The sequence below is a fragment of the Brachionichthys hirsutus genome, chromosome 8 (genome assembly GCF_040956055.1).
Source record: "Brachionichthys hirsutus isolate HB-005 chromosome 8, CSIRO-AGI_Bhir_v1, whole genome shotgun sequence".
Lineage (NCBI taxonomy): Eukaryota > Metazoa > Chordata > Actinopteri > Lophiiformes > Brachionichthyidae > Brachionichthys > Brachionichthys hirsutus.
Window position 1 is genome coordinate 4280088 of NC_090904.1, and position 25850 is coordinate 4305937.

Below are 25850 nucleotides of genomic sequence, written 5' to 3' on the forward strand. Positions count from 1 at the left end.
TATGCTGAAACTGATGAGAAGCAAGTTGCTCTGAGAATAGATGCGGTTGGATCGCCTTCTCAACACTCCCCAGAGTTGACTTCAAATAGAAGGTGCCGCATTGCTCACGAGACTTACACCATTTACAAAGAGGCAAAACATGCAGTTAAAATAGGACAAATTGTGCAACAGTCTGTTCTGCAAATTAAACTGGTTACATCCATAGCTCAAAGTTACAAAGCAATTATTGGTACACTGTGTGTGTGTTCCACAAAGATCTGTGTAGGATACACCAGAATATGGAAACTACCTTTCTGGTTGCACGATCAGATTTATTACTTCTGTGAGTGGCGCATGTCCAGAATCTCAAGGTTAAGATAACTCTATAAGCCTGAATTCAGCAAAATCTTTAAAAACGTGTAAAAATATGACATGATTTTTACAAAATGAACGGATCTCAGATCTTTATACTCCTGTCAGTTACAAGGTGATTACAAAAATATGACTTCCTGATTGTAATGGCGCTACTCAGAAGATTCTGATTTAAAGCAGCACATCTAACCATGCTGCGAAAGAGTCTGCAGTAGGAAGATAACTTTTTTTTCTAACGTGCAGGATGGGCTGAATAAGCAGCCTATTTATAAATCTTAAATTATCCGCTGCTATTCTTTTCTCCGTTCAGAGTAAAGGGTTCCTATATGCACACACAAAAAGAAAGTAGGATGCAGATCAGGGATTGAAAACGGAACAGGGTCGGTAACGATCTCGTTAAAGTGGCTTGTTGGTCTCGGGCTGTGATTCTCGTTTAATTTGCGAGAGGTCCTGGGTTCAAATCCCAGATGAGGCCATGCTTCTGGCGGCAGTAGCTTGTCTTGGAGTTCTTCGAGTGTGGACTGGTGATTGGAAGGGTGGTTCATATTCCAGGCACAGCCAAGGTGCCCTTAAGCAAGCCACTGAACCCCTCAACTTGATCCAATGGCGCTGCCATGTGGCTTCTCGCCACGCTACCGTCGCTCATTGCATGTCTACTAGCCCTGTGTGTGTGTTTTCATTCAGACACTGAACATGGAGAAGCTCAAGATCTCATTTGAGCATTGTCACTGTGAGAATGTTGCACGCTGGATGAGCTTAGCGTTTAGTTTCAAGACTCTTAATTTTGTTGCTGAAATGATTTTAACGCTTAATCATGTTCGAAAGAGTCCAAATTAGATTGCCCGCCGGTTCAGTAGCGATTGAATCACTGCTTCAGTGCTGCCTAGTTTATTGAAATATCATTGTGAATTTCTTCCAAGTTGTTCAGCCTATGTTCTAAAAAGAACAACAATTTATTGACTAATAAAAAAAATGTACAGTGAAGCAAAATATCTTTGCCCCTTGTGGCTGGTGGACATCCAGGCCTTAAACATGTCAGCACATTTTTAACAAATCTCGTTTCTGCTATTTTATATAATTTTTAACTTAATTTAACTTGAATTTAATTTGGTTTTAATTATTCAATCAGCGGAGGACAATCCGTGGCTGGATGGTCACGGAGCCGCTGCTCCGCGGCGTCGAAAGAAGCCAGTTGAGGCGGCCCGGGAAAGGGAAATTTGGGGTCCTTTGCTGGAGCTGTTGCCCCCGGCGACCCATCCCTGGATAAGTGGATGAAGATGAGTGATGAGTGAGTGACTGGATGGTGGCAGTCGTGTCCAGGATAATTAAGATAGATTTTTGAAGACTTGTATGATCTGGGAGGTAAAATGTTGCTCAGAGGCAAAATAATTTTATTGAAAATACGGTGCTTGAGCAGCAGCAGCTGCTCTGCGTCATAGCCTGCCTGATGTTGTTGGTGAACAACCCGGTTAATTTATCCTTGGTCTCTATTGTTCCCACATTTTCTCTGTCTCCATAATATAAGTTTGGATCAGTAGAATGAAAGATGCAGACTTAGAGGTTTGTATTTCAGACAAAGAAACCTCTGAAGGCTCAGATCTATTTGTGCGTGAGTCAAAAGATGACTGCAAAATCAAAGCTACCGCCTTTCATTTTAACCCTTTCTTTTCCACACCCACACAATCTCTTTGGGACTATTCTGTGCCAAAATGAAGGTTAGCTTTGAGATACACGCTCAAATTTTTCACAAGCTGAATGATTCAGAAACCGCCATCGCTCCATTGGCTCGTTTCTTTGTTGTTTCCTTTGTTGTTCCTGCCTCTCCAGCTGTTCATATGGCTCGTAATTGTCTGAGGAACACCTGTGGCCAGTATTCACCTTCTTTACTTTACTTTCACCACATCTGTGCTTCTTTCACTCTATTCACTTCTATATGCTATATGCCTCTCTGTGGAGGTGAGCTGAATTACAGATTTGTGAAGAAAAGGAAGTGTGCCACAGAGAGCTTGAAGTCAGATTGAAATTGCATTAAGACGTGAGCTTCACAGCGGAGGGACTGAGCTGCTTACCTACACTCTGTGAAAGCTGTCTAGTTATGAAACGTTGGCATCAGCCACTCATGAAAGATTCACAGCTACCGCAAAAGGTATTGTTGTCTGCAATGTGTAGAAGAGTGGTCACTATCCAATGTCTTAAAGGTTAGTTTTTCTCCAGAGATCAAGTGAGGCTGCTGTTTTGTGAAAGCTGTAAACACAAATATTGAGAATTTGAAGTAATTTATACATGCATTTATATTTCTATACAAAATCCATTTATAATATTCATCATAAACGAATGCCACAGTTGAAGGTCAAAGGCAAATGTTTTGCTAATACAACCATGAAAACAACCTGAAAAATGCACGCAACTCTGAAATAATCTTGAATCAAATGTCAAAAGAATGAGCAATTTACTTTAATCCAAATGCCTCAGTCAAAACTAGAAATAGCGATAATAAATGTCACAAACAGAACGTCCTCAGATTCGCTTCCATCATAAATGTGGTCATTCACTGGGCCATAATCCTTCAAATACCTCTCATCCGATCAGCAGGCAGTGCAGATGCTGCTTTTGTGCTGTTGAAAGAAATTGCATGATGATATTTCCTGGAATTATTTGAATATTTGTGTAGTGTTATAAAATGTAATGATGCGTTGCAAACCTAGCTGCAGATTGTGCACTTTGACATGACTAACCTTGCTAACACATGCTTTTACGACCTCTGTAATGCTGCTAGAATGAGCCCGGCTTTAAATATTAAAGAAAAAGAATGTCCTCGTGTTTTTCTTTCCATGAGTACAAAAATCTTTTTTCTCATCTGTACCAGAAAACCTTGGAAACACTTCAGATCCAAAGACTATGACCCGATTCAACAAACGCATTGACTCTCTGTTTCAATTGAACTGATAAGAAGCTTTTTTTTATTCAAACCAAATAATTTCATGTTATTTTAAGTTATTTGCATGAATAAAGTTACATAAGGGAATCGTTCAAAAACTGTGTTGAACTGACTCACCAGGTTTCATGATGCACTTCTCTTTTTAAATATATCTTTTATTATTTGTCTGTTTTACTCTCTACGGAAAGGTTCCGTCTGACTGATTAGGGCATTATGGGATGTGAGGATGTTGCATGTTCTCATGGGTCGGTTCTCCAGCGTTCTCCCACCAACAAAAAAACATTCAATTTACTATAGGTGAACTGTTTGCTCTCAATTTGATAAACCGTCAGCTCGTCCAGGTGCATCTCACCTCCTGCACAAACACAACCCCCTGTGCTATAAGAAAATGAACAAGTTGTTGAGAAACCAACCACTAACAAAGATTTGTTCTGTAAATTACCACCAATTAATATATGTTCCATTGCATTTGATGAAATACTTGAAGTATGCTAGTTACTGTGAAATGCCCCGTAATTTGGCCGATTACAATGATACATTTTAAAATCTGAAATTAAAGAATGAATCTGCTTAAACTAATTCTCATATTGCCTTAAAATCCAGACCTTACTGATTATTTTTTACTTTTTTTTAGGTGTATTACTTATTCATTTCAAAATCAGAGTATGGATGGAAGCTTTTGATAAAACCAAGGCACTGTTTTTGTTTGTATTGATTTTGTGCCTCATGATTTCTCCTTATTGCTTTCAGAAGGGTTCTATTTTCCGAGTGCATTTAGTACAGAGGAAATGTGGGAAAAAAGAGAGAAATACCAAAAAAATATTTTCACTCATGGACTCCGAAGGTGCCCAAAGACCACAAAAGATGTGCATATGAAACTCTTCAAAATGAAAAGACGTTCAAACTTGGTTTCTAAATATTTTTAAAAGGTTCCAGATCTTCATCAGAACATCTGAACGCACCGGACTCCATCAATGGCCCGTCTGTTTTAACACCAAGGCCGCACAGTCTCGCGCTCTTGTGTCCGTTCTTTATCTTGCTGTCTCTCTTCTCAGACACACAAGGCCATCCTTTCAAGCGCCGTCCTCCTCCAGCCACGGCAGTCCCTGGAGGTGTCCACAGACCCTGCTGCCGGGGACTGAAGTGTGAGTTTGGAGGGAGAAACAGTGGAGCTGGGAGCCTGTTCTTGTCTGATGATGAAGATCCATTCGACACCCACAATACTCTTTGTTCACAGTTTGGTGATTAAAGTTTGTTTGAGAAAAAGTCGTGTTGAGGGAACTTTCAGTGCAGTACTTAACTTATAATTACTTTGTGGTTAGTTGTTTTCTAGTGTAACTGGTATTGTTTTGTTTTAATGAGCTCTGCCTTTTTTTGTATGAGAGAATGCATTTGGAATTGTAATAAAAGAAATAATCTAAGGTCTGAGTTTTGGATTCATGTCTTCCAAAAGGAGTGGAATTTTCACAGATGTGACAAGCCGTTATTTCAATCGGAAAAAGCCTGAGCGTGGATTACCAACCTGGCAAATCAGGTGACTGCCTGCAGGATCCAACGCTTTGCCATATGCTGGTTTATACTGGTTTCTCTTCCATTTTGAATCAACTGCTTGCGGAGAAGATTTCCTCACAGGACTGAGAGTCGGAGGATGGAGGGTTGTGCATGATGTACAGACTGAAAAGCCATTTCATGACTCAAATTTATGATGTACATTCAATTGACCCAACTCCTGATTTAACAAAATCGTGAAAGTGAATGAAATGATAAAGACCTTCATAATTCATTTGGCCTGCAGTACTGAAACCTAAATCCTTACTGATTTCTGTCATTCATTGATTAACTCCACTGTCACACGGTTTTCACTGTAGTGTGACTGAGGAGATGTCACATAAGACCGGGGGGGGGGGGGGGGGGGGGGCTGGTGACACAGCGCTGGCGCGGCGAGGGGCGCACATTGTAGTTTTTGCGCTGGAGAGAGGCGCGCCCTACTCCTCGCCGTCACATTTCACTTTACAAACACTGACGAGAAAAAAACCCAAAAGGAATCCACGATGTGCAATCAAGTAAAAGGAGGCCCACGAGAGCAGCATCCAGACCGGTTTCCTCTGCGGTTCCGTGTGGTTCCATTGACGGCTTGATCCTGCCCCATCAGCCGCGCTTTGTGCGCTTTGTGCGCACTGCTGCTGTCGACCGATCGGGGAGGAGAGGGGCTGCTCGCTGTCCCGCTCCTCTGGCCGGATCCAAGCTCCTTCTCCTGTCCATGTAGGAGGACTCCGTCTTCACGGAAACTCTTTCCCCCGTGTGTAAAAGTTGGGATTGTTCTCCCTCGCTCTGCTTTGATCGGTGAGTGCGTTTTGCGTGTTGCCTGCATGGATCCGTTTGACTCCAGATCCGCGATGCGTTTTACAACGAGATCGTCAGCTGATCGAGTGTGTTTCATGTCAATCAGCTACAGGAATCATTTTCAATGTTTGTAAAAGATAAAACATATGTTGGCACCCCAACCTGATAAAAACACGCTCTATGTCCTTCTCTTGATCATCTCATTATTTTAGAAAACTGTCAGTCATTGATGTTTTTACATTTAAAGTAATTGTATAAAACATACAGAACAAAAGTGATTCAACAGGTCTGTTGTTGCCCATCCTAACGTTCAGCACATCCCCTGCCCAAATATACTCAAGACTCGGGTTCTGTCTGGACCGTTTTTTTAGTATAATTAGCGGCTGATGCTTGTTCAACCAATAAACAGTGTTCACTGTAAATAATATGTGCAAATAATATGTGCAAATAAATGTGGGTTTAGTTTTATATATATAAAAATGCACATCGCCGAGAATTGTGCCGACCACATTCTGGCATTAAAGCTTTAAAACGGGCATGTTATGTTCTGAAAACATCACAATTAGATTGTTGCAGTATGTCATCATTCCCACAACATTTTGAGCATATCCTCCAAGATTTGGGCAGGAAGCAGCGGAGACTGGCTGGGAATTTAATTGAGATTAAAACTCCAAGAAACTCAAACTTGTTTGGTACCATGAGGTTAAAAAATGTTATTCTGATAACCTACTATAATGTAATTGTTTCTGCACGGCTGAATGTTTTTTTTTTTTTATTATCTCAGATGCCTTTTGGTTTAGTGGAAGCTCAGCTGCGAGGTTGAAGAGGACAACGGCAAAGCCTGAGTCACGATGGCGACAGGAGTGGCGGCATGGCTCCCTTTCGCCCGGGCAGCAGCCATCGGGTGGATGCCTGTTGCCAACTGCCCCATGCCCATCGCACCAAGAGACAACAGAAAGAAACAGGATGAGCTGATCGTCCTCAACGTCAGCGGCCGCCGTTTCCAGACCTGGAGAACCACACTGGATCGCTATCCCGACACCCTGCTGGGCAGCTCCGAAAAAGACTTCTTTTACAGTGAGGAAAGCAAAGAGTACTTCTTTGACCGCGACCCTGATGCCTTCAGGAGCATTCTCAACTTCTATCGGACCGGCAAGCTCCACTACCCCCGCCATGAGTGCATCTCTGCCTATGATGAGGAGTTGACCTTCTTCGGCATCATCCCTGAGATCATTGGGGACTGCTGCTACGAGGAGTATAAGGACAGAAAGAGGGAGAATCTCGAGCGGCTGCAGGACGACCAGGAGGAGAACAAGGACCAGAAGCTGCCTAACATGAACTTCAGGCAGACCATGTGGCGGGCCTTTGAGAACCCCCACACCTCCACCATGGCCCTTGTCTTCTACTATGTCACCGGGTTCTTCATCGCCATCTCAGTCATCACTAATGTCGTGGAGACAGTGCCCTGCGGTTTCACCGGCAACCAGAAAGACACGCCCTGCGGTGAACGCTACACGGTGGCGTTCTTCTGCATGGACACTGCCTGCGTGATGATATTCACCGTGGAGTACCTGATGCGCCTGTTTGCCGCACCGAGCCGCTACCGCTTCATGCGCTCAGTGATGAGCATCATCGACGTGGTGGCCATCCTGCCCTACTACATAGGCCTGGTGATGACCGACAACGAGGACGTGAGCGGCGCGTTTGTGACCCTGCGCGTGTTTCGAGTGTTCCGGATCTTCAAGTTCTCCCGTCACTCGCAGGGCCTCCGGATCCTGGGTTACACGCTGAAGAGTTGCGCTTCGGAGCTGGGCTTCCTCCTCTTCTCTCTCACCATGGCCATCATCATCTTCGCCACAGTCATGTTCTACGCAGAGAAGGGCTCCAGCTCCAGCAAGTTCACCAGCATTCCAGCTTCCTTCTGGTACACTATTGTCACCATGACGACGCTGGGGTGAGTAACAGGCGTGAGCACGCCCATCAGGTCAAGCATTATTTAATTGATACTGTTTCATATGCAGATACAGATGAACAATATTATTTTTGGTGGATAGCTCTAATTAGCTTTGTAATTTATATGAACTCCTTTAAATATTCTGTGAGCATTCAGACAGCCTGCCCACATGTTCCACTATGTTACAGTATGCTGCAGCTTATTTGAGCTTGCCAGTGCGAGTAGAGGTGGGCGCTGTTACATTTGTGTACTGTGGGATTTTCCTTGACTCACTCTCTCACCAAATAATGAGGCAGCGTTTGAATAACTATATCTGCGCATTTAAGAATATCTGCACGTGAGACAGCATTTGTGCATGATTGATCTTGATCTCTGTTTAGGGTTTTTCTTCTAAAAAAATATTTTTTTCCGCTTCAGACGTTGCCTTTTTGAGATTACGGCGCTCAACTTGACTGAGGAATGTAAAAAGATCTGAACCACTATGATGGAAATGCCACTCGTGGCAGAAACGGTTATGATTAATAACGGCCCTGATATAAATCTTTGCAATTTCTCCACCTCTGCAACCTTGCGATATTTAGACATCCGTAACTGTGTTTATCACCCTGAATCTTTGCACGGGAAATCCTGCACTCCATTCATACACTTCTTTTGTCCTAATTGATGCCACACCAGGAGCACTATATTTATGGCTCTGGCATTCAGTATTAAAATTACTTTGAGGAATTCGTTTAACTGCATTATAAAGTCAGATCTCTGCAGTGCCCGGGGGGGGGTCTCCATTGAGAGATCCGCTGTCACCTTTATTGTGATTCCACTACAGACTCTTAATCTTTCACAAGTGCTTACTGAGATTTAGTGCTATGAATGGCAGGGTGAACTTGAAAGTGTTCCAAAAGTTTGGCTGAGTGAAGAGCTCTATTATGAAGGCAAAGTGGAAGAATATTTATGAGTTCCTAAAAACTATAGATAAAAAAAAATGTAAAACATGTCATTCAGGGAAAGAAGATGAGAGAGAATATGCCAATTTTTTTGGTCGTAGTATTTCAAGTGGTCAGGTCGGATTACCATTAAAGGAGTAAAGATTGTCTGAAAGCCCACATGCCCATTTTATAATAAGAAGCAACCCATGATGTTATTTTGATATGTGGAATCAAATCCACAGTTCTCTCCCATTTTTATTTTTTATTAATACTGCAGTTAAGCTGATATGAGGCTTCTGTATGCAGATAGACATAATTAAGTGTGTCCCGCTGCAGAAAGTTACAGCACAGAGGTTTAAATAATGCATGTTTGTATTATTACATTAAAAAAATGAACGTTATCAGTATGTTTTAATATATGTTGGTACATTTATGTCGTGATTAAACTTTGAAAGGCAACAAACTTCACTCCTTCACTTGATTTATCAGATTCAGAATTGTGTAGATCGATTGTTGTTTATTCTCAGGTTATGAATATATTATCGATGGACCTCCATACATAAGCCTTTACTGAAGAAGATACACAATGCTACCTGACCTCACCTGTGCAACAGCATCTATAAAACAGTACCTTTGTACTGCACATGAAAAGTGCCAAGGTGACAACATTATGCAAATTGTGAACCCCGAGCATTACGCTCGAGGCCATAATGGAGCTATTATGTCCCAAACAACAGGAAGCAGTTCTGAGAGCTATCTACGGCTCTTCACTAACCAAGGACGGACATGTGCAATTACAAAACTATCATCTGATGCATTTTCCATTGCTTATAATTAGGTGAGCATTCTCGACCATGTTTCAGTTTACAGTCACAGAATGCTACAAAATTAGATATATTTCCGTGTCATATCAAATATTATTTCAAATGTAATACAACACTGCAGATTTTCCTCGGCTCTTCACAGACAAAAAGGGCTTTCTTTCTAAATGAAAACTTGTTTTTGCCTTGGAACAGTAATATAGATGAATGAAAAGAAAGCTTGCTTTATGCCTCCATGAATTCAGTTTGGGACTTTGTGCAAGAGAAACAAAAAAAAGGGATATATATCTAAAATGATACTTTGTAAAATAAGAAGATATATATATATTTATTTATTAAACAGCTCAATACATTGGTTTCTGTACAGGCTAACATCAATCTGTGCAGTATTGAACTGCTTACAGCATCATGCACTACAACCTCATTTAATCTTCACAACCAACCATAGCCTATACTCCATCCACGTACCTATGGGGGGGGGGGGGGGGGGGAATAGTGCAGTCTCTGCAAACATTAACAAGTAAATGGGCTCAGTAAAATATGTTCGAATAGTACTGCAAGTGCAGTATTTTCCCCGCAGCCTCCTCCAGTTTCACTTACAACTGGAATAACTGAAGCAGCCTTTCGCTGTGTTCCATCCTGTTCTTCACTTCACCTGCTAAACCATCACAAATTGCCTGTCTTTCAATGCGCTTGAAAAGTGATGGTGGGAAAGTCTCAAAACTACAGTAACTTGTGCTCACTCTACCCTTTTCAAGCCATATTTTGAAATAAATGACCGTAGGAGGGGGAAAAAACATTTAATTTCAAATGCACCAAATGTTTGCTGGACTTTATTGGTCTAAGAAATGGTGTGCATCATTGCATGTGTATATAAATCCTAAAAAATATGACAATGATTCAAATTAAACAAACACAGTGTGACGTCGAAACGGCCCATACGACACGAAAAGATTCCCGCTCTGTTCCTAATGATGTTGAACTCTCTGGCTGATGTTCAGCGCATTTATTGTACTGCTTTTATGACTTGATTCAGTAAAGATCCTGTTTTGGGAATCAGCCAAACTCCAGTACTAAACTAACTGGATTAAAATGCCTCTCCTCATTCTGTGGGGTGAAGATAGCATTACTTTCTGGGCTCGACAACAAGCAGACACAGGCTCTCCCACCCCAGGGACAGCCACCAGCAGACGGTGCTGGAATGTGTTTCTGGCTGACAGTCATTTTTTATATTTAAAATCACAGACTGTGCTGAATGTAAACTGAGGCACCAGATACGTGCTCTCTGCCTGGACACCTTCAGCCATGCATTGTCGTATGGTGAGTTTAGCACCAGTGTGCGAGTAAATCACACTTGTGTGGAGTGTAAATCTAATGCTAGTGATGTAATACACACCTTTATTCAGAACAGTTGGCGTTCATGGTCAGCTGCCACACAAATAGAAATCTTTGAGTGTTCATTTTAAATTTTCCAGTGTATTTTATAACATAAAGTTCATAACAAAATAGCTATTTTATTCATTTCATAGCCAATGGTGACCTATTACTTTTAAAGTTGTTGATACAGTGTAAACAAAGACATGTTAGAAATGTTCCTAAGTTCTAAATTGTTATGGTGGAAATTATTGAAATAAGTTACCAACTGACAAAATTCTACCTCAGCCCAAGCAAGCAAGTTCCAATCTTTAATATGTTTATTTCATCAAACCATCATTTTGGTGCAATTTATTGCTGGAATCTTTTCATCAGTCCCACTTCGTTGGATTCATATGTTGTTCTGCAAGCTGGATTCGAAGGGGTTCACAGGAAAAGATCGAGCATTACTGTTCATCATTTTATGTCAGTAATAGTCTCCGTCCTCACCTCCAGCTGCGTCAGTTTGAACAGCTAATGCAAATTAAACATTTCCTGCTGCTACACATTACCAACATTTAACCGGCAAAGCATGACAAATCTTTTATTAAACAGCGCTGCACAGTATAATCAAATAATCTCTTTTAACCTCCACCAATGCGGTTGGTTGTGACCGTTGGTTGGTTTATTTGTTTGTTTGTCAACAGAAGAACGACAAGACTTGTTTCAGGAGGATGAAATGTACCATTTGTTTTAATGGCGTCTGTGAGGTGACTATAGCCACTATTGGGTTGGAGGTCCATAAATGATGTCCAAATGTAGAAAATATTTAGGAAAAAAAGAATAATGCACAGACACATTAATTTGGTGAAGAATATGGGCATGACAAATACAAGGCGCAAGACATTCCGCAGCAATTTAATGACGTTGACGGTGTACTTTCAAGGCTGTCAATGAGTATTCCCAAACAGCATATACACACATTCATATGCTGATTCATTCTCAAACACACACACACACACACAAACACTGGTTGTTACTTTAGAGCATGTCTTTATGGCTTGCCTCGTTACGTTCTCTCCATGTCTGCGTGAGGACCAGACGGCGCAGCACAGCAGTTCAGAGTAATGGGCTGATGCTGAGGGACATGAACGGGGAAAAGCAACTGACTGACTGCACAATCAGCCACTTTCTGTGTCCAGGACTGGGAGTGGGAAATCAGCCACAGGTGGCTGCATGGTTAAAGGCTTTGAATTGAGCATGATCAAGGTATTCTCCTCCTCCTTGTGTGCTTGCTGCTGCTGGAGTCAGCCGGATACGCTGCCATTGGCATCAGTGGGACCGGGTCCAAACGATTGATGCAGGAGGAGAAAGCCCCCCCCCCCCCCCCCCTCCCATGAACCTCCCGGAGGGGAATGGCTATTCTGAGAACAGAGGCTCTGTGTGTGAAAAGGAGTTATCATCTTCAGCTATAATCTGATGCATGATACGGGACAACGGAAGATGGTAACATTTTTCTTTACCTGCGTGACGGATGTAGTGAACGTGAACGGTCATTGGAATGCCACAGGCTCTGCCAAATCTCTTGTACCTCTAAATATATTAATAAGCCAATAATGAAATAAATATTAATGAGGTGTGTAGTGAAATCTGGATCTGGGGGTTATAATTAGAGTGATTCTCCGAGTTGTAGAGTCCTGGTCCTGGACAGAGGCTTGTCCTTTAGCAGAAAGTGAGAGAAAATATTGTTATGCATGTGGGTCATGTTCCCATCGCTGCCTTAATCAGTGGCTATATATAAGCTGCTTATTTCTTCAGAGAGACTTCTAGCTTCCTTCCCACTGTGTTCACCCTTCAAAATCTCTATTATATATTGTGGACTGGGCCTACGGGCCAAACGGCAGAAAGAGAGCGTTCAGGCAGTCTGTGCATTGATTTCTCAATAAACCAGTGGTGGCGGGCGGGTCGGCCATAGAAGGAAGTGACCTGGAAAAGTCAAAGAATCCTGACTTACTGGCCATCGCCTCAAATTTGCTATGTGTGTTGCACACCATGCAAAGAATTAGTGTTTTCATCATTGATCAACATTCATTTTCCAATGGATCCATTAAAGCCAAATTATTTTTTCATGTCTCTATGACGACCACGGTGTCGTAGTCCTGTATTTTTGGTTCCCATTTTCTGTTTTATTTCCACATGAAGTATTTGGTGGTGCGTTTCCCGTATATATTTCTTTATTTTCTGTTCTGTCCCTCTCTTCCCTATGTCCGTTGTTCTTGTTTACACCGGATTCACTCTCTTCCTATGTGAGGAATCGATCCCCTGATTAGGGGATCGATTATTAGGTTTATTGTTGAACCTTTATTGTGTCTTCCCCTTTTAGTTTTACCTCTTGATTTTCTCATCCACTGTGCATCTGCCTGTTTGCAATTGTCTCATCACTCAGTGAATGTAGTCTGTGTGACTCCTCCTGTTAAATGTCAGTTCTTCCGTTTTTCCTTGTGTCTAGTCCTAGTATTATTATGGACTTTGCTTGCATTTTGGATTCTGCTATTTGGTTTAATAATGTGTATACAGTATCTGAATTAATAGTAATTGAAACGGAACTGATATGGAGAGCTTTGGAGTTTGTCATGGGGGGAATGGTCTTTCACACATTATTTATTGTAGTGCTTTTTATGACCTTTTTTTATAGCTGCCTTCAGATAATTGTGTATTTTTCTACTTTGCTGAACCTCTGAGGTCAGAACAAATGGAGCTTGGACAAAATAAGAAAAACATTTCTACCTTTATCAGAGTCAGTTTTCCAACATAAGGTTCTTATGGGGGTAGATGGAAGCCATATGACACTATTTAATCCAGTTTCTAGTATACTATCTGAAGATGTTTGTAACAGGTCACTTCTCGGAACCTTGAACGACACAGCATCCTATGTGTACCGAATGAGTGGGATATTTTTAGATACTTGACCCGTACCTAACCAATGAGCGGTAAAAGAAGACACGGATGAGGAAACCATGTTACAGTTTCTACTAGACTGATTGATTAGGCACAAAAAATTAAATGAAGTGCATTTAACATGGTTTTGATCATCTTTTGATTGTCATGCGTGACCTAAACAAATGCAAATGTTGACTCAAATCAATGGACATATACAGTAAGTGTAGGTTTCTATGTGTGTGTTGTCCATCTGCGCCATGGGGTTTATACCTGACATTAAAATACCAGTGTGCTTACTCATGCTTTCCAATGTAGTCTCAAATGCAGGTCTGCAATACAATCGTGTGCCTTCCTTTCACAATACATTTAATATCAGTTTATATGCAGCCACTGATCTCCAGATGTGACAATAATTCCACGTTTTTCCTTTCTTTTGTTTGTTGGAATTATCATACTGATTATTGACCCCAAAATGCAGCAACAGACTCAGGAACAATTTACCTCCTGATTTAACACAAATCAAAACAGGAACGAAAACAATAAATACTGTATATCGACAGACAGGCATCTAGAATGATAACTAAAATACACTGTGAAAAACAAAAGCTAAACTAAACCTGGAACCGTCTGAAGTCGAGAAATATGAAGAAAAAAAAACAGCCAAACAAAATATACAAAACTTACTACACCAATTGGCTAACAGACCGCAGAACAACTACATCAAAAAACACTGCCGAAACAAAATCTAGACTAAAAACGATAGCCAGGAGAGAGCTGGCAAAACACCCACGAGAACATACGGAAGCTAGAGAGGATGGTGAGCTAACAAACGCGAGAACGAAGACATGACCTGTTGCAGGAGCATCAGTAGAGCAGGACTTAAGTAGCAGGGCAGTAATGAGACGGAATGGATGACAGGTGTGTCTCGTTGTGCTCATAGTAAGAACAAGTTCAGCTCAAAATGTTTGTTTAGGTGTCCTTCACAATAAATGCAGTCTTTTTTTGTTCAGTCAACAGCCTGACATCCAGATAAATCGTTTGTCATTGCTCGCTGGAATAAAAGAGTGTTTTCATCCTATGCCTTTATCAGCAGGACAAAATGGTTTGTCTAAATCTGTGAAAGCAGAGACTGATGAAAAATAAATGTTACAAGGTGGTGGTTAATATACAAACAGTGTCGCACATCCGTGGGTCCAATTAAATGCTGGACTGTTGTTGCCCGCTAAGATATCTTCGTCGCAGATTTATGAAAAAAATACCAAAAAAAAAGGCTCATACTTATTGGTCGACTTTAAGTCCTGAAAATGAACAGATGTAACCAAAATAAAACTTTAAAACTACCATGTCCTCTACAGAGAAGAATTAAAATTGTCTTTAACAAAAAAACAGCAATCAAAACAGAACAGTGTGTTTTTTAAATAGGGACATCTGAGTGGCTATTTTCAGTTCTTTGTTCTCCTTCGTGGGTGCATAGTCAATAAGGAGAATGTGGCTTAAGATTAAGATATTTATATAATTAACAAATCAGTACATGTTGGACGTATGTCAGACGGAAACGTGCTGACAAATTAGGAGAGTGTGTTGAACCAGTGCAAAGGGAATTACAAGGAACTGGCAAAAGAGGAAAGTGCAAGGCAGGGAATTGGATGACTTGCACGTAGCGAACCGGGAAGTGGGGGCAGGTTGAGCTCAGCTTTTAGGGGGGTGAAGACTTGGGTAATAGATTCACTGGGTGGTGTTCTGGTGGAGTCTTTCGGGATGTGCTGGAAGGAGGATGTTCGGGATGGAGCTGCAAGGCAGGGGGAAATGACAAAGGACAAAAAAAGAATACTGTTGTGAAAGAGAACATGAAGGTGGCAGGTGAGATACAGAAGGATGTCGAGGACAGGCGGAAATGAAAATGGAAAATCTGCTGTGATGACTCCGAATTCGGAGCAGCCAGAAGGTCCTCGGTTTAGCATTGACAAATTGGACGTTGAGGCTATTTGTGTAGTATTCAGATGCTTAATGTAGTGCAGCTTCTAGATGCTTTATATCCTCTGTGTTCTGTTTTATGTGGTACAGTTGGACCTGCCTACAGGATCGGATGCCAAAGGGCAGCCAAAGCAAAGCCTGTAGTGTTGTTGTTCTGCTCATCTCTTGTCTATATACACACCAGAGATGTGAGTCAGAGGGAATTTATTATGCTAATACTCGAGTAGTCAGCAATGATAATTTGGCCCTTTTCATTACTGAACAAAAAGATGAGCGCTTGAGCACAGCAAATGGTCCAGGCTTTCAAATAAACACTGAACCCACCAACACATCCTCTACCAGCCTGGTTCTGTTGTTCTATCTGTCTCTCCAACTCCCTTTGTTTCTCTTTGTAGGGAATTTCACTATATAATTGCATGCAGACAGAACAATAGGATTGCACAGCATTTAGTTTTGTATTGATGACGGTATACTTATCACGTTAAGTCACATAAGAGACACAACACATGTAACTGATCCACAGAGGTTTCAGATAGGCTGGATGATAGAATGTTAAATGCAGAAATTGATTGTATCGGGTTTTTGAGTTCGGTCACTTTGCTTTCAGAGCCTTGTGTCAATGGACTGCGGCCATATACTTTGCGTGTCTGCTTTACTGCTTGTATTGTATCATTTGATTTGGAATGAATAGTCACCAGTTTTAAATGTTGACTCTAACATGTTTATATCCTCGCATTTCTCCATAATCATCGAGGTCCAAACAGGCTTAGAAGGCTGTGAAATAAAACAAGATGTCAAGTGCAATCAGAGCTAAACTTTATTCTAATGACAGTAAAAGCAGTGCAACAGCAATCTCAATTGTAATTTAGTAATGTTCATGGATCAGAAATACTGTTTTGCAACACATTGAGGTGCAGGTGCAAAAGTAAAGAGTCAGCATTGTTATAATATCAAATCAGAAGCAGGCTGACTGAAAGAAATTTTATTTCCGACTAAAATTTTGTAAGCACTGAAGTTATGTCCCCCGAGGTCTTGATCACCCCTTCTGACTGTATTTACTAAATATATATATATATATATATATATATACTACTATATTACTCCAGGCAATTAAGATGTAATCAGTCCTGTAAGTAAGACCTCTGACTAAGACTGAAAGTCGTGGATAAATTACCACAGAATGTAATTTATGTTGACGTTGCAGACCAGTGAACGCTATGCTCAGCTTTTAGTGATGAACGTGCCTGAATGAAGATTAAAAATTCATGGTGTATCTCTGTGCTGAATTAAGTCAACTGGACTTGCAAGAAAAGCTTGAAGACGTTTTCCCTGTCATCCAAGGGGCTTCTTCTCATCTTCACTTCTTCAGAACTGCAATTTCTGAAGAAGCCTTCAAGTTTTTCCCACGTGTCCATTTGACTTTATTCAGCACAGAGATTTCTAAAACATCAGTGTTTTAGTTCCACATGTTGACAGAGAATGGTAAGCTCTGCTAAGTCCTCAAAGGCCTGGGATATGCAGTGAGTGGCAGCAAGCATTGGGGTTACAGAGCCCAACCAATGGTGAATAACATAATAATACTAACAATCCCCGTCACCCTCCCTCATTTTGCAAGTGATTTACACATGCATAAGTACAGGTATGCATGCAGTATATACCGCCCATACAGTAAATAGTGCTTAAAGCATGGTTTCAGGCAGTTCATCATTTTGAACACAAATTCCACATATCTTGTGTTCAAAGAGAGAATTTACTGCTTTCTCGGAAACTCTGGACAGGTTAAAAACGATTATGTGTGAGTGGTGCCTTATTTGTCCAGCGTCCTGAGATGAATTAGGCTTGTGTTGTGTGTGTGTGTGTGTGTGTGTGTGTGTGTGTGTGTGTGTGTGTGTGCTGTGCTGCTCCTATCACATCGCCTGCATCCACCTGTGTGGTGTGCAGTGTTTTCTACTGACCCAGTGGAGGTAGAGCTGCAGCTAAGTGCCTGAAAGTAATTTGAGTCTGTAGGGCTATTACTCACTCTGTTTGATTGCTGTAAACAAACATCTCTTTCGGCCACTGACAGCTTGATTCTAACCCCCCCCCCCCCACACACACACACACACACAGCCCACCATCACCACCACACCCCCAGACAGCAAAACAAGGGTGATTAGTAATTAGGGGGGCTTGTTCTGGGTGAAGGCACCAATTCTGTGAATGTGGCGAAGGTTGAGCTATTTGAGTTTGGAGGTAGCCTCTTGTCTCCCAGTCGAGTACAAGAGAACAAAATATTTTTGTTCAATTGCTTTTCTTGATTGTCATTGTCTGCTTTGCAACAATGGTAATCCCTTTGTGGTGCGTGTCTGTGTTTGTGTTTGGGGGAAAAAACTATTATTCTCTTAAAAATATTCTTTCAAAAGTTAATGTTTAAATGTAAATCATTTTGCCAAGATGATTTAGTTATGGCAGTACGGTGGCGCAGTGGTAAGCGCTGTTGCCTCACAGCAAGAAGGTCACAGGTTTGAATCCGACTTACAGCCTTTCTGTGAGGAGTTTGCATGTTCTCTCCGTGTCTGCGTGGGTTCTCTCCGGGTTCTCCGGCTTCCTCACACCACAAAAAACATGCAAATTAGGTGAATTGGTTACACTAAATTGGCCATAGGTTTGAGTGTGTGTGTGTGTGTGTGTGAAGGGTTGTCTGTCTATATGTGGCCTTGCGATGATCTAGCTTGTCCAGGGTGTGCCCCGCCTCTCGCTCCAGCATGCACCCGGTAACGGACAAAGAGTTTCAGAAGATGAATGAATGATTTACTTACCTCTGTGCCTCAGAATCAGAGTGTGCTGAGCTGATAACCCAGAGGAGGATGGTTCAAGTCTATCAACTGGTCAAACGGAGGCCTTCACCTCAAACACTGGCACAAAGAAGTTTTTCAGCTGGAATGTCATTTAAGATGACTGTTTCAAAGCTTTTAATTGATAATGTTATTTTTTTCAGTCGTTAGCACAGAGTTTATGGTTTCACACAGTGTCAAGACATGGAAATGGGGCTCCTGGAATCTGAACTAACTCTAATCCAGCATCACTTCCACTACTTATTTTTTTATGCTGTGTGTTTTGGGCAGTTATTCATCCAAGTAAGTTGCGTTTGGGTTGAATAATTTGGCTGGACCTGCTTTGTTTGCTGGAGGAAAAACAAAACACAGACACATTGTCAAAGTCTGAAAAGGCAGCCTAATTTCTATCATGCTTTAAGAATTCAACTCCAATTAAACGTCTTGAGCTGAAGATGAGTTCTCAGTTTTATAAAATCAGAAAAAAATAACAGTAAACCAACATGAATCCATGATGAAACAAACAATCAATGAAAATAGAAAAAGCTTGGACTTCAACACACACACACACACACACACGAGAGATAATGAGACAATGGGAAGAGGAGACAATGAGATGCAGTGAGATAGAAAATCACAGAGAAAAATAAATAAATGAAACCACACACAAGAAACTAAACATTCAAACGAAGCAACAACACACTGAGGATTATACTGATCAAACTGAGTTCCAGCAAAGTCGGCTGATTCCTGCTGGCACAGATTGTATATCAGCTTTATTTCACCTGGTTTGCCTTCATCGTTTAGCAAACTTTGCAACCCTGCCTATTCAGAGAGATGAGATAAAGAGAGTAAAATTATATAAAAGGTAAGAAACAGAGTCTGGATGAAATCGATGCCCACAACACTGTATCTACACTTTGCACTTTATTCACAATTGAACTGTAAAATGCACTAAATATATAGCTGAGCAAAACATAGTTGAATAAATAACATTTGTATTTGAATAAATAACAAGAAAATAAAGTGTTTTCCACTGACACAGAATCCCCCCCCCCTCGACGGCCAGGTAGCTTGGGGAAGCTTTGCTGCCTAATATTTAAAACCTACCACAGCTGGGCAGATGTTTGCCCATTGAAGCTGCAGAGTGAATGGTGTTTGTTTAAAGGCCTACAGAGGGAGAGACAAGCACAAACAGATGGTGATAGTCTAGGAATGATCTCAAATGCGTGCCTAAAACTGACGACATAATAAACTGCTTGTCTGGGGTTCAGTTGTTGTGCCTCACATTTAGGGGTAATGCCTTTTCGGCTCGTCTGAAATGCACGCTGCCAGCTAACCTCATCTAACACCCCCAGGCTCAGCCGGTTCAGCTTCAGTGCATTTTGATTCAATCATCAATAACAAATGTTTTTTTATTGATGTTTATCAAAATATAAATGATCATTCTGCCACCTAGAAAATGCGTCACCTTTCTGACGGTCAAATCTGATTTGGTTAAACTGTCACATTTCAATATGTCCTCCTATTGTTGGAAAATCGAATTGATTTTTCTTTGATCAGTCTTTGTGACTGACTGGTCATATCATTGCTTCCTAAATCTGCCCTGCAAACATCATTAGCATACAGCTCCTCTGCAACAACACATAAAGCAAACATAATGGAAACCAATTATATTTTTCTATTAGCATCATAGCTTAAGCAACAAGTAGTAGAGATGTCAACACAGAACATGCCAGTCACGTGTTTATTGATAAGCCATTGCATTTGTTTTCTGGCTCGCTGAATGGATGAGTGTTTCATTCATCTTAACCAAAGTACTGTAGTTGCTGTAATCTGCCCGCTGCTGTCACCACTAATCTACTGGAGGATGCACTTTGCATAGCCAAACCTTCAGTGAACCCTGCTCCCGCGCCGCAATATGAATTATTTCAGTTTCAATTGTCTTTGAAAATAATCGGCAGCAAATACGTTTTTGAAATATCAGTCGTTTAATAAGATTTGCAGATAAAACATCATTTTGGTGCAAAATGTTGGTGCAGAGTCACTGCACACAAATAATGGGATTTTACTGTAGGCTACTGAACAGAAACACAATGACCCAGAAGAACATAAATAAAATATAGGCACTCCTTCGCTGCTTGGAAGAGCAGGATGGAGTTTAGCTGTATGGATTGAATCAATAGTTAAATCTATCTGTGTACCAGTAGCTCTTCTCATTCATATTTTATTACTGTCCAAACTTAAATCAATACATGCATGCATACAATGTTTGTCCTAACACGGTGACACACAACGGTGCACCGAACTAAAGCTTCAAAACCGGCCATGTCGTTCAATAAACACATTTCTAAAAAACAAAAAATGCATTTATTTCATTGTTGTTGTTTTAGATTGCGCCCATATTTCATGAATAAATTGGCAAAACGAGTGCATTAATTAGAATAAGCTTTAACTGTAATACTCCCAGACTTCATCCAGTCCATCTATCAATTTCCAGCATACTTTCCAAGCATCAGAAAAGGTTTGCTGGCATCAAGACCACCTTTAAGATAAAAGTCTGGCACCCGCAGGTTACAAAGCAAGCAGCAATTCAAAGGGGACACACTGTGGTGCCAGGAATAACTGCATGTCACACACATTGAAGTGAGTACCGGTAGATGGTTCAGGCACCTGCTGCATCTCAGTCTCTCATCCTCACACAAAAACAGAAGAATCACATCAAAATGAGCCGTTTGGTTGATATATTTAAATGTAGATAATAATACCGTCTATATAGAAAAAACATCCATAAACATGAGTAAAATAAAAGTATGTGCAGACCATAAATAAAATACAGGCCATGAAAGTGAAGATGCAGGAATACATTTCTTCTTCATTTGTTTCTCTAGAAGAATGAGGATCTGTAAATTAAGGATTTGTTTCATCTGCATCTAACAGAATACAATGTCCTATATATGAAACGGAAAAAAATCTATTATTCATGTGTTTGAAAATCGTATTCAGAGAGGCAATAGCTTCATTTTGATGTTGCCGCTCCTGATTTTTCTCCTGCTTCCTTTATTCGTGTTCAAAGGACATTGTGCTGGAAAAGGAGGCCCAGTGTTGTTGTTTTTTGTTTTGTTTTTTTCATCTTGGGATGAATTCTTGCAGCCCGGGGACACAGTTTACTGAGCCAACAAGGGAAAACAAAGATATCTTAATTAGGATGATCAGAGGAGAGAAAGTCCTTGCTGTTGTGAGTGAGCTGTGGATGCTGTGGGCAGGGCACACGTTTTCATTATGCTTCAGTGATTTAAAAAAAGAAAGAATTTGTTCCATATTCAACAGATGGGATCATGTTCATCTTTAGGCTAATTACAGACACACATTGCTGCAATAGCTTTTTCTCTCTTAACAAAACATTATATTATGGAACCACATTCATTTTACATTCATGATAGCAGCTGTGACTCATTCAGCAGAAAATTGATGGGCAGTTCCTTTTGTTGAAGATTGACGTGAATCCATTTTAAAGGCACTGAAATATCTTGGAAAGCATGCTGAAACTAATGATGTAATTTTCAGATTCTTTTTAAATGTTTGTATTTTTGACCTCTTAAGGAACACATTTAACAAAAAATTGTATTGAGATCCAGAAAATGTATTTTCTCACTGCATTTTTGGACCCAAAGGAAAGTTGCCTACAAAAAATCTTCCAAGCTAACTTATTGCCCTTTAGTCTCAATACATTTCTTTTTTAGTTAACTAAACTAAACTAAACTAAACATAGTAATGACAGGGCAGGTTTCCTCACCTCCATGGTGGCATGGTTGGCAGCACTGTTGAGGGGGGCAAAATGGCCCTGGTATCGAATCCCACTACGGGAATGAGATGGAGCAGGGGCAACAAGGTAGGTCCAGGGCACACCTGAGCGGAGTGGAGTGGACCAGTGGTCCAGTTCACTCTGCCCAGGTAAGGCCCTGGGCCTACCCTGTTGCCCCTGCTCCACCCCCACTCCCACAGTTGGATGCAAACCCAGTTCCTCTGGCAGTAGACCGGTAACCCTACCGACTACGCCACCGTATAGGTGAGGAAACTTGAGGTATTACTAAAGTCGTATACTTGTCAAATAATAAGTTGATATCTCAGACCACAGCGTGTTGTTGTGTTGTACTGTGTTGTTGTGTTGTACTGTGTTGCTATGTTGTTGTGTTGTTATGTTGTGCTTTTTCCTTTTGTGTTATGTGGAGTGGGCGTGTCTCAGACCAGGTGACGTCGTACTGGATTCAAAACCAGTGCCTCTGGTCTAAAGTCAACAATGATACTGTCTATTTATCCTAATGTCTGATGTGGTAACATCTAGGTGGTGTAGTGGGTAGTGCACTTGACTCCCTGCTAGAAGATCCTGGGTTCGAAACCAAGGCGTGCAGCATTCAGGTTTTTTACAATAATTTGAGGTTTGTTGTTTGCTCCTCTGCAGCTGTATTGGATCAGCTGATTGATCCTGTCGTTCTTTGCCTCTGCACTTCGTGATAGTGCTGGAGAGAGACTGAGTTTGGGTGTGAGAGGCATTGCGTGTGTGACACTCGATTCATGTCACTGTGTGTAGTTGTGATGGTGAGATGAACCCTAAACTACAGCCTGCCTCCACATTTGGCCCCTAAATGTTTAGGCACCCCTGCCATCATCACACTTTTCCTACAAACTGGCCCGGCCCTCCACCAGAGAAGGGAAAAGTGATGTGGCCCTCACAGGAAAATGTTTGGGGACCCCTGGATTACACTGTCTGCTCCATCTAAATTTCACATCTGTAACATCTGTGAGCTGAAGTGGAAGCCGCTCCTCTCGAGTGATGCCATGCCTGGTACCTCTTTGGATCTCCTGAGTCTTTCTGCCAGCCTACTTTCTTCTGTAACCTACTTAGGGGGCTTTAAAAAAAAGGTCCCATAGAAAGCATTTTCACCCTCACACTCTCTGTTCTCTTGGATAATAAAGACAAATCCATCACTATGGATACGAATAGATTCCTCACTTGATTCAGATGTTTATTGTACTGCAGTATTGAACACGGTTTTCTTTCAATGACTGTTGTCTGCAAAACGCTCCCACAATCCCGGGACGTTGAATCTTAATTAATTTAGTAATCCTCTGATTTTTCAACATCATGTTGACCATCGGCCTCTGCAAACATAGGCAGACACAATATTCGTTTTTTGGCTTTGTTCAGTAGAATAGAATACAATTGCTCATGTAGAAATCTTTGTACGTGAATTGAATGTGTTGGGCACGGGTTGCCATATCAGACAATCCTTTGGCATCATGTGAATTCAATCTGTTTCCTGAAGTTAGAATTTCTTATTGCTCTGATGATGGAGCTCAATTATTGAATTCCCAGACTTGCCCGTTAGAATGACAGAAACAGCAGTTCTTACTTATTAACTGCCACATTTCTATTTTCTGAATATGACAAAAGAGGCAAGCTCCCCCTGATCAGTGACTAATTATCTGGCATTCTGAATGAAGTTGATCAAGAGCTGGATCTCCTTCCACTCGATAACATCAATGAAGGAATTACTGAAGACCAAGAAGATAACGGGACGTGAAGGGAAACGAATTGGCCATTTGTATCATTGGCTGCCATTACACTGACCGCATGTCACATATTCTCATGTTGAACATCAATTACAAGTCCATAAATAACATAACAGTGGAAATATTTCCTGGTACTTGAATGGGTGGAAAGGTCACTGTTTTTATGACGCATTTAACGATGCACAGTAACTCCGTTACACTGAAGCCAAGCTGCAGATTTATTCTTACAACCTCATGCATATTCATGCTGAGAGCAGTGAGATAAATTCACTGAGGAATTCCTTTGTGAATTTGCTTTGAATGTCAGCCTAAGAACAGAGGAGACGTTTGAAGTTCTGTCAGAACTAATAAAGTTGTTTTTCTTTTTTTTTACAAAAAGGATTTGAAAGTTGTTGTTTTTTTTCACTAAAATACTTCCGGTTGCAACTTTAACACTGTGTAATTTGGTAAATGTTTTATCTATGCTAACTCTGTATTTTACTATTTTCAAACATTAAAATAAACAAATATTACTATATCAGTCTATCTGCCATTCACGTATGTCACACAGTAACACTACTGCAGGATAAGCCAATGCTTATTAAATTATATCGCAAATTACCGGTACAGTACATGTGTTTATAGACTCTGGAAAAATATCTTATTATCTACACCCACTGAAAAGCAAGACTATCCTGATTTTATCACAAAGAATGAAGTCATTACACAATTGTTTCCCAGTGTTCTGCTGCCCCAGCATTTATTTGCAGCATCTTTACACAAGAGTTAAAGACAACAAAAGACAAATGAATTTCATGTCACATTCTCAGGACATAACACTTCATTACATTGACTGCTTAATTCAAAGTGTCAGTGGAACATTTCTCACAATAAAAAGAAAATCCTTTTGGAAAATTGTCCAGTTTTGGCCTCCAGAAACAAATAAAGCAATTATTACTCAGAAAAGTGATCCATAGTCAGGATGTTTATATAGCATTATTCTGACTTTAAGTGTTTTGTGTTTTTCCTCCGCATTCTACAACAAGTTTGTTCCAGGGTTCGAGTCTAGCTGAAATCTTTTTTATCAGAATGACGCAATGAAGTCTGGCTGATACTATTAAACATTGACCTCCAGCCACAAGATCCACAGTTTTTATGATTTTTTTTTAAATATATATATAAATAATGAACTGTCACACAACTTTATTACAATCAATGGTTTCTAACTATAATGGAAAATTTGCATATAGTTTTCTGTTACGTTTTATGACTTGCAGTCAAACGACTCTTCTGTTCAGCTTTGGCGGCGGTACGTTCTCTGATGAGTTCCATTCGGTTTATTCATGTGTTTAATTTCCATTCTGGATGTTTCTGCAGCAGCACATTCATTCAAAATGTTGAACAGGTAGTTTCACTGGACGTCTGTCTCCAATCAGCATGTGTAAGGCATTGGAATTATCAGTGATAATAATGTTTTGGGAAAATTCCTAACATAGTGGATGCAATTCACTATAATGTAATTTTAGATATATTAGCAAGACAAAGAATTTCATCCAGAGGTTGGAACTCAAGATGCCAAAAAGATAGAAATGTAGAAAATAGCAAATCAGTGGCATTTCAAATCTTTTTCATCTATTTGTGATTAGACTTGCGAAATTAATTTATTCAAATGAAATCAATAAGTGAAATGGAGAGTACAAACCTCTGAGTCCTCCAATGATCTGCCCTTACTTTCTACCAATTTAAAGAGTGGCTGAGGCCGGTGTCTCAACTCTGAATTATGTTGTTATTAAGTTATATCGGTGCCTTTTTACGCACACATTACTCTGCTCCCAAGAAGCACCACATGAATATTTATGACAACTCTTCATGACAAAAGGAATAAAG

General features: G+C 40.7%; 1 protein-coding gene across 1 annotated transcript in view; it reads left to right on the forward strand.

The window, feature by feature from the left end:
* The first annotated feature begins 6483 nt into the window (after window positions 1-6483).
* LOC137898453 (A-type voltage-gated potassium channel KCND3-like) overlaps window positions 6484-25850 on the forward strand; it is a 34157-nt gene continuing 14790 nt past the window's right edge. Inside the window, exon 1 of the mRNA XM_068742489.1 lies at window positions 6484-7586. Within this exon, the coding sequence (XP_068598590.1) occupies window positions 6484-7586 (1103 nt within the window). The remainder of the gene's footprint in view (window positions 7587-25850) is intronic.